The sequence below is a fragment of the Rhinichthys klamathensis genome, unplaced genomic scaffold (assembly GCF_029890125.1).
Source record: "Rhinichthys klamathensis goyatoka isolate OS25496 unplaced genomic scaffold, OSU_Roscu_1.1 h1tg000281l_1, whole genome shotgun sequence".
NCBI classification, from domain to species: Eukaryota; Metazoa; Chordata; class Actinopteri; order Cypriniformes; family Leuciscidae; genus Rhinichthys; species Rhinichthys klamathensis.
The window spans coordinates 685,049-695,081 of NW_026606800.1; the positions used below are offsets into that span (position 1 = coordinate 685,049).

At 35.1% G+C, this 10,033-nt stretch overlaps 1 protein-coding gene across 2 annotated transcripts; it reads right to left on the reverse strand.

The window, feature by feature from the left end:
• Positions 1 to 1,363: 1,363 nt before the first annotated feature.
• On the reverse strand, positions 1,364 to 9,508 carry fez2b (fasciculation and elongation protein zeta 2b). 2 transcript variants are annotated; one of them, XM_056269278.1, is made up of 9 exons: positions 9,233 to 9,508; positions 8,408 to 8,516; positions 8,200 to 8,316; positions 7,774 to 7,915; positions 6,238 to 6,503; positions 5,122 to 5,197; positions 3,065 to 3,130; positions 2,925 to 2,952; positions 1,364 to 2,083 (listed from the first exon to the last, which is right to left on the reverse strand). In XM_056269278.1, exons 1-8 carry the CDS (start codon positions 9,457 to 9,459, stop codon positions 2,942 to 2,944), a joined length of 1,014 nt encoding a protein of 337 aa, XP_056125253.1. In that variant the 5' UTR covers positions 9,460 to 9,508; the 3' UTR covers positions 1,364 to 2,083; positions 2,925 to 2,941. The 2 variants fall into 2 exon arrangements, with proteins under 2 accessions (XP_056125253.1, XP_056125252.1); XM_056269277.1 differs by lacking the exon at positions 2,925 to 2,952.
• Positions 9,509 to 10,033: the final 525 nt, after the last annotated feature.

Below are 10,033 nucleotides of genomic sequence, written 5' to 3' on the forward strand. Positions count from 1 at the left end.
TTTGCAAATTTTAACATAACATTTCAGAAGCTTGTAATATAAAACAATTGTCTTAATGTACTGATTAATCAAATGAGGAAGTATGGGGATTTCTTGAATATGGTGGGTCATTTCAAATATTAACCATAACACAAGCTAACATACATTTTACTACTCCAAGATCTCACTTTTTATAATCAAGCAATTCTGTGACAATGTTGTTTGACACACTTGACATTCAAATATTGGGGTTCATGGCATGCTCCCTAAAAAAGGGTTAATTGACAAATTAATGGGTTAATTGTGTAAAGATAATTTTTTTGTATTAAACAAGCAACCCCATGATAAGGGAAGTATACAACTGGACATATCATATTTTCAAGAGTTACATTTTACAGTTATTTTCTTAAAAACATCTTTATGAATCTGGCCTGTTGAGAGGCACTGAAAGACACAAACGCACAGCGGGTTTGATGAACAGATCAGATGCTTTTATTTGAAAACTGCCCTGCTACATACAATGCATTATAAAATACTAATTCAAAAGGACCATTAATGTTGCATTAAAAATAAGGTACAAAATTTGATGAATTCAAAAAGGCAGCGTTTCATTATTGCTTGTATAAATATATAATCTCTAGTTATTATAGTACGTGTACCCTGATTTACTGTGCTAATGTTCCTCAGAATCAGGCCACGACAACCTGACGACACACACGAGCTGTAGTTCAATATTTTATGCAAATGTCGTGTTCTGCAAAACCGTTCCCTTTTAGATCAATTGAAAGTGCGTGAAACGACTTTTTCGTTCTGAATGCTTTACAAGCATAAAAACAACATGGAAGCCTTTTAATGCGAGGATGCATGTTCATCTGGGACACTAGACAGTCAAGTGCTTTACTTGCATTAACATAAAAACGGCACACAACTGACTGATGAAACAAATGAACACATCCTGTAAGTGTTGAAAGTTCCCCCTCAGAACACACTGATTTAGACCGAGACGTGAGATGTTTTCGTCCTCACATGCAGAAACTGCTACCTGAGTTTAAAGGACTAGTTCACTCAAAAAATGTCGTTCCAAACCCAAATGACTTCAGAAGATTAGGAATATGGCACATGATTCTTCTATGATGCCGGGATATTCTTCACCTTTCCACAGAAGAAATAAAGGTTTGGAACGACATGACAGATTTTTATTTTGGAGTGAAATAATCCTTCAAGGTTGTGCATCTGTGGGAACACATATAAACTCAATCTCTCCGTCAAAAAACAACATTCAGCTTTTACAGTCACACATTCAAAAATATCACCTCCGTCCGGTTTCAACAAACACTAATAAACCAGAGACAATCATTACAGGACCTCGGTGAAGACAGACAGACGTGTTTATCTCTTTATGAGTGTTTTAGCTCTTCGTACCTTGTCCTTCCTCCACTGTTGATATCTCACATCATCACAGATTTCACTTCAACTGGCAGCAAATACACGTGCCGTTCGCTCCTCGTCATCTGAATATTAATACTGTCATAGAGATGTTAGAAGCACAAACCCTAAAGCTGGCCAAACACAACAAAGACCATTTAGTATGTGGCAATGAAATAAAATATTATCATTCTGTTATCAGTAACTCTCAATCAGTTCATTCTGATATGATTTGACAGCTACATAAATGACCTACACAAACATGTTCACCTGTCTTTGCTGTAAAGTTTGCTTTCAAATCATAAGAGGCAGCTCAAAACTTCCTGAAAACTCATTCCATCTAATGGAAAGATCAAAAGAGATCTAGATCTGCAATACAACAAACTCATCTGAATATGATGCAAACATGCATGAGTTACGACAGCTGCACTGTGATGAAAAGATATCAACTACAACAGAGGAAACATGACTGAAATATGAAATAAACTAAATACTGCACTCAAGCTCACACACAATAACATCTACACATTCAGACTGAGAAATAAATGCCACTGGCGGGGTAAATTCTGTGCATTATTAGAGAAGAACAGCATCTGGAGAGATGCAGATGACCAGATGTCCAATGTACCGATGAGATTGGCTGGTTTTCCGCTCTGGAAACTCTATGTGGGACACAACACTGAAAACAACAGACATGATTGGACAGATTAGTAAAAGCCTAATATATTGCACTAGCGTTCAACAGATTGGGGTCAGTCAGTTTAAAAAAACATTTTTTTAAATACTTTTATTCCTCGAGAATGCATGAAATTGCTCAAAAAAATGATAATGTTATAAAAGATTTCTATTTTCAAATAAACTTTCTATTCATTAAAGAATCCTGAAAAAAAGTATCAGTTTCCACAAAAATATGAAGCAGCACAACTGTTATGTAACATTAATAATAATCAGAAATGTTTCTTGAGCAGCAAATCATCATATTAGAATGATTTCTGAAGGATCATGTGACACTGAAGACTGAAAATTCAGCTTTGATCACAGGAATAAATCACAGTTTAAACTATATTCGAATAGAAAACTGTTATTTTAAATTGTAATAATATGTCACAATATTACTAATTTTACTGTATTATTGTATTTTCAAATAAATGCAGTCTTGGTGAGCAGAAGAGACTTCTTTCCAAAACAAAAAAATCGGTCAGATTCTAAACTTTTAAACGGTAGTGTATATTATTGTGTTTTGCTGTATATTATATCGTCTTCCGTAAGAGAAAATAATGTTTACGAACACACACCACAGAGACAAACACAACACACACAGACAACAAAAACATATTCTACAAATCTGGGTGTATTTACTTGGATAGTTTGGAGAAAAACTTATCCACAGAAGTGAGGTAAATCAGACCAATTCTCCCTTTGTGGATGTCCTTATTTGGAATAACTAATTATAAATACAATTTTAATGTTTTTTTGTTGTTGTAATTTTACTCCGTTAGTGTTATATGAAATCAACACACCTCTGTCTCCTGATCTCTCACACCAGTGCTAAAGGTCAAATGCAGCGAGAGCAAAAATAAAACATAAAACACACACAAGATCAATGAGGTTCAGACTGACAGTGATGGAGATGGATGAGTGTTTCGGGTGTCTCTGATACCTTTGAGGATGTAGTCGGTCAGAAGAGCAGGAACTGTGGCACTGTCCTCGCGCATGGCATGAAGAACTGCAGAGGAACATGTACAAAAACACACACATAGACCCTCTATAAATCTGGAATTATTATCAAACCATAAAATATTTTTATAGCAATGCATTAAATATTACAATCAAATATACATTACACACACACACATACATTAGGGATGTCGATTTAACATGTTAAGGGAAAAATAAACGCATTAATATTAATGCATTTAACGCACATGCCTGCCCAAGACTTACGTAGTTCATATTACATTTCATAAAGTTGATTGGTGACGAACATGAAGCAGGGCAACAACACACTGAGTGATGGAGCCAATAGAAAAATAGCCTAAAATTCAAGATATCAGGGCAAAAATGCCCCAGTATGAGTCACCTCATATTTATATCATGATATAGTTAAGCAATATCACACGAGCAACGAGTAAAATATCACATGAGTGCTGTTTTTATCCCGAATAGCACGAGTGCAAATGTGATACTGATTTTATACAAAAGTTCAATAAATAAGAAATGAATCTTGTTATATTTTAGACGCAATATTGTCTGCTTTTGCTCAATTTTGCCAATGAAAATATTACCTAAAAGCCAGAGAAGAACTGCACACAGCGGTGCTTCATTTCTGAATGAATCTGTTTTGAGCGAATCAATCGGGTGAACCACTGATTCAATGGAATATTTCTTATTTCCATATTTAAAAAAACACATTAAAGGTATAGTTCACCCAAAAATCATTTACTCACCCTCATGGCCGTTGAAGCCTAAAAGTTTATGTGTAATAAATTCTATGTTTAATCAAATATAATATTTATTTCTAAAGCTACTTTTTGTAATGTCTATTTGATGGTTTTCTAATTGAACACCAGGCTTGGGAGGGTTACTTTAAAAATGTATTCCGTTACAGTTACAAATTACTTCATAAAAAAAGTATTCAGTAACGTAATCCAAGTACCACAATATGAAAGTAATGTAACTGATTACTTTTGGATTACTTCAAGGACAGATATTATTTTAAAAAACAACAACTTTTATTTATTAAGAATTTCACAGCCCTGAATAAATATTTATGTAAAGGACTATACAGACATCTAGTGGCTACAGTATGGTATTACAGATTATTTTGTTTTATTTTTAACTTGACATGTACAAGGAAAAAATAAAATGGAAGTGTTTTGTCAACAGGAAAATAGAGAATAAAAATTCATTTTTTTAAAGCAAATATAAAAAAAAACAATTTTTAGACAATGGAAATGTTTCTTCAACAGGAAAATAGAGAATACACATTCATTTTTTTCAAGCAAATATAATAAAGAATTTTTAGACAATGGAAATGTTTCTTCAACAGGAAAATAGAGAATGCAAATGCTTCTTTAGGTTGGATGTCGAGTCCTTCGATAAAGAAAGTGTTTTCGTTGCTGGAAGGCACAGTTTGCACTGTACAACCATGTTGTTGGCATTTTCTTCTTTAAAACACAACAAAATAGCAGCGGAATTTCCAAGAAATGAAAGCATTTTTACCCATGGGCAGCATCGTTTCTAGCAGCAGTGATTCAATCTGTGTCTGAGGAGATTGTTGTAAAGCGCTGTTATTTTGCGCATGCACCAGCGGGTGACACACGTGACTCGTGTCGTGAGTCATTAATCAAGCAACGCTTAATATAGTGTTATTATGCCAACATACAGATTTATTTAGTTTTAAATGAAACCATTGTAATCCTGAAAGTATCCCCCCTTTTTTCAAAAAGTAACTATAATTACTACGTTTTTTGACGTAACTGTAACGAATTACAGTTACTGGATTTTTGTATCCTGATTACATAACGCCGTTACATGTATTCCGTTACTCCCCAACCCTGTTGAACACAATAATGACTTTATCTTTTGGGGGTAATTTCCCAACCAAATTTGATGTGTGACTAATTTGCGATTAATTAACCACCACTTGATGTAATTAGATTAAATTAGAGTAATACGTAATATGTTTAAACTGCACACGCATTCACTTTGACTCACTCTTGGTCAGGATCTGCAGGTCTTCTACAGACGGTGCTCCGCTGCTCCTGTCATACGGGATCACCGTCGTCAAATACTGACACAAAGAACAAAAAAAAAAGGTCAAAAATCTAAAACAACAAAGTCCATTTTAATAGATAGACAATTAAACTGATTTTTCAACAATGAAAGTAAAAAATAAAATAATAGAAATAATTCTTGGAGAAATAGATTTGTTCAGTGGATTTCCCCTGAATACATTTGTTTGTTTGTTGTTTATAGTTTAACACCATGCCAGCTACCCTGGCTATATTCATCGTGAGAAAGAGATAAAAAATAAAAAATAAACATTAAAATTGTTTTTATTTTATTTTAAGTTTGATAAAAAATTCTAAAACTAGATCTGGTCTTACTTCATTCATAAGAGTCAACTAAAAATTCTATGAATTCTGACAGAGTTCAGTCTATCCCAGTCCATCAAAACATGCTTCAGTAATAATGGATTCTGGCAGGAGGGGCATAAAGGACAATCTTCACCCGGTAACAGAAACTGGAGTTAGTCTGGAGTGCCCTATACGACAGCATGCGTAGGCAATATGATCCCAGCCATTTACAAAATGGACACAACGTTTTACAACCACAGGATTGATTTTGTAAAGTTTGTTCGTTATACACCGATCCCATTAAGCTTGCCATTTCCTTTCCCCCAAACTGTGGAATAGCCTTCCACCCGGTATTACAACTGCTCAAACACTCTCCGATATTAAATCTAAGCAAAAACTAATCTCTCTTTGGCTTTTAATGTATTGTGGAGATTAACAGAATCTCTTTTATTGTTTTTGTTTGTTCTTTGTGTGAATGGTGTTATAATTTTTAGTAGTGTAAAGCACTTTGGTCAACTCTAAGACTGTGCTATAGAAATAAACTTGACATTGCCATTTCTTACGGATGTAAATGTTTATAATAGGTTTGAAGGTGGAATTGGGCCTGAATACATTTAAACAAGGTAAAATGTGTTAAAGGAAGCTGAAGTAGTATTAAAACATTGACAGGCGTGGGGTTCTGTAGAGCTCTGTGGAGATTTCTGTGGATTTGGTGTGGGTTTGCTGATGAGCAGTTAGTAATTATCATCCTTACGGTTCCTGGCACATACGAGCGGTCGGATCTCTGCACTCCTCCTGTGGGCTTTATCTTCCTCTTCTTCTTCAGCAGCTCTCGATGCTCTTTCTGTCGGTTCTGCACGTCAATGAGAGCCGAGATGAACGTGTTCTTCACCTCCTTCTCATAGTCCTGCTCCTCCCTGACCGCCAGCTGATCGATGAGCTCCTCTGAGAAACCCCGGATCTGACGCTCCACCTCCTCGAGACGCTCCAGCAGCTCCGACACACACAGACCACGCAACCCTGAAATACAGAAGAAACAACCGTTTCAGTCACTCAAAAAACAGACACAAGCTTATCTCCCCATTATTTCATAACACCCTCATTTCAACACTCCAGCTCTGTCTGAGATATAGAAGATATGTGTGAACATCTTACAACATTACAGAGCTCAAAAGGTACTTGAACAGTTTCCATTAGCAAAATAAACTAGAATATACCAGGGAAATTTCTCATTTCTACACACTGCCACACAAAGTACTATGCTAATGTACAGTACGCCAAGTTAAACAATTATGTAAATATTAGTATATTCATTTAATTACTTAACTGTCAGGAATAAATAAAAAAACACATTAAGAACAGTGTTTTTAGTTTTCTATATCATTACATTATATTTGAGTGTTTTTACACATACTAGTGATGCACCGAAATGAAAATTCTGGGACGAAAATAAATAGTTGTACAAACATTTAAATTGCACATAATCAGTTTTTATATCAATGTTTTAATAATAGAATTATGTTTTTAATCCAATTTGTTGGTGAAACAAACATTTAAATGATAATAAACTCAAACTGTAATAACTTTCTTTCATGACAGATTTATTCAAACATTCATTAAATAATGAAGAGTCATCTCTAGGAACAGGTTAAGTAAAAATATAATGAATATGTAATATAGTGTATATATTTATCAAAACTCTCCTCTCTAGAGATCATTTTACTAGCTAACTATCAAAGCTAGTCAATGAATGGCTTATATGAGGTAAATGGGACATTATGTGACATTGTTCTCAAGCTGTTTTATTGACATCTTTCCACGGTTGAAACACCGACTGAGTGATTACAAGATACAGGATTCATTTCAGTGAGTTGTACTGTATCTTTCAGCATACCTTCTGATGTTATTTAGTCTTTAAATAACATCACAATTGCTGTTTCGGACAAAAAATTTCAGGGGCCCAAATTTTGGTGCATCATTAATACATACAATAATTGCACACCTTAATTATCTGATGCAAGGTTTCCAAAACTAGAACTTGTACGTTGATGAAAATTGAATTGTTAATTAAATCATAAAAAGTTCACATTAAAACAAATAATAAAAAATAAAAATAAACACTACTAATATTTGATTTGTTTCCCTGCAGAGAAACATGAACATGCGAATACCGTGTTAAATTATTTAAATATTAACTTAAAATCTCAGGTGAAAAGTTCAAAATTTAAACTTCACCGGTTTCGGCTGACAAAAAAAAAAAGAGTTGTGAATAAAGACATGCAGTCCTTACGTTCCCCGCAGCTGCTGCTGGATGTAGAGTGTGTGAGTGTGTGTAACTCATGCGACATCATGGAGAGGTCAAACTGAGATGGACTCTCATGTTCTTCGTCATCTGGAGACTCCTGCATGATCTCTTCAATCTCCTCTATCACCTGGTAAACACACACAGGTTATGGTGATTAATGTATAGGTTTGACCACATCTGTCAAGAGTCAAGACAAGTCACATTATAGTCATATTTATATAGCGCTTTATATGCGCAATATGCGGCGTTCACGCTCTGCTGACGCTTGCAATGAGAAACATCGCAAAATCGTTGTCATTTAGGAATAAGATTGCATGGGTGTTTGAATCGTATCATGATCTTTTACCGATTAATCGTGCAGCACCCTATGACTGGCCCTCATTAATATACTCTCGGGTTGAGTGTGAATACCTGTTCTGCAGTAAACAGCGGCTCCTCATTCACACAGGAGATGATGATCGTGTGCATGTCCATCTGATCCCTGAGCTCCTCGTCATCAGACACGTCAAGATTACGGACCTCCACCGTCTGAAACACACACGCACACACACACACAAAAACACTGTGATCTCAGTCTGCACGGACTGAAGGGAAAGATGAATGGATGGACAGATCTCACCTCCTGAGGTCGGAGGTTTAGTGTGGGCAGGTGTAGTGAACGAGTGTGAGAGGTTTTCCAGTCCACTGGCATCACGTTGCCGTAGTTCTCCGTCAGAGCATTCCATATCCTGTGAAATAACAAGAAAACACAAGAATAAATAAGACAGACAGTATCTATAACCTCTAATAAGGTTCATATATGCACGTTATTGCTTTCTAAAATTTAACTCTGTAAAGCCTAACATGAAATAATAGTCAGAAATATATAATGAAATTAGTTTATTGAACATTTAGACAAAATATAATGCATATAATGCAATGCAATACAATTGAGAGATGAACAAGAAAAAAACTGTTCCTAAAAAGCCTGATGTTTCATATTTGATGCTCACATTTTAACATAATTTTTCTAAAATAAAAATGATGTATGGATAATCAAGTAAACATAGGTTGCTTCAGTCCATTAAGTGTTCATCTTAGAACATAAGAAACTTTTATATTGTTAATGTTTACTTTATAAAAATAATTAAAGATTTCAATTTTATTTAAGTAAGTGACACTGATACGACCTTTACAAAATACTGGAACAAAAATGGTATTTAAATGTATTTCCAAGAATATCATGGAAAATGTCCAAAAAATAAAAACGTTAACGTTACATTATGTTAGTGTAAATAAAGAATCACAGCCACAAATTTGTGAAACCAACTAAATTCTCCACAACATGGAGTTAAGTAATTAAAACGGCAGCGTGTATATTTATATAAACTTCATTACAATATAATTATATATTACATGATATTTCACGTAATAATCTTATTTTGAGCATGTTGTTGTCACTCACTCGTCGTCGCGCAGCAGCTCGTGCTCGCTCACGGCGCGCACAGAGACGCTCGTGAACGCGCTGCTGGAGTGAGGGAAGCTCGCGCTCAGCGTCTCGTCGAATGATGCGAAGCTTTGGATCTGCGGGGAATTCTCCGGTTCCGCGGTCCAGCTGGTGCTCGAATCGGCCGCTTTGAATTCGTTAAAATCCTCCCAGTCTTCATCGAGCGGAGCGACTGGGGCCGCCATAACTGTGGAGAACAACTGGGACAGAGAACGCGCGCGAGGGGGCGGGGCGACGCTGCCACGCAAACACGCGTAATCAAAGCAGGTTTTTTTTTTTGTGGAAATCTCCTTTTTATTTAATTATTTGAGAATACTATAAAAAAAATTATAATAAGTTGAAAATATACCAACGTAGAAACTAATTAAATAAAAAAGATAAAATAACTAGTAAATTTATATTTTTAATGGTGATAATGTAAAAGTAGTATTCTTTGAAATAGTCTACATTATAGTATGTATGTAATGTATGTATGTAATGGTATAAATACCATTGTATATGAATGGTATTACCACTGCCACCACAGTAAATCCAAATCCATCCAAATCCTCCGAGGGGCGGGGCGACGCTGCCACGCAAACACGCGTAATTTTGTTTTGCGTGCAAATCTCCTTATTTAATTATTAGTAGAATAATATACATTTTTTATAATAATTTAAAATAGTCAAGTCACAATTATTTATATAGCGCTTTTTACAATACAGATTGTTTCAAAGCAGCTATACAGTGATAACAGGAATATAATGCAACAAAGTTTGT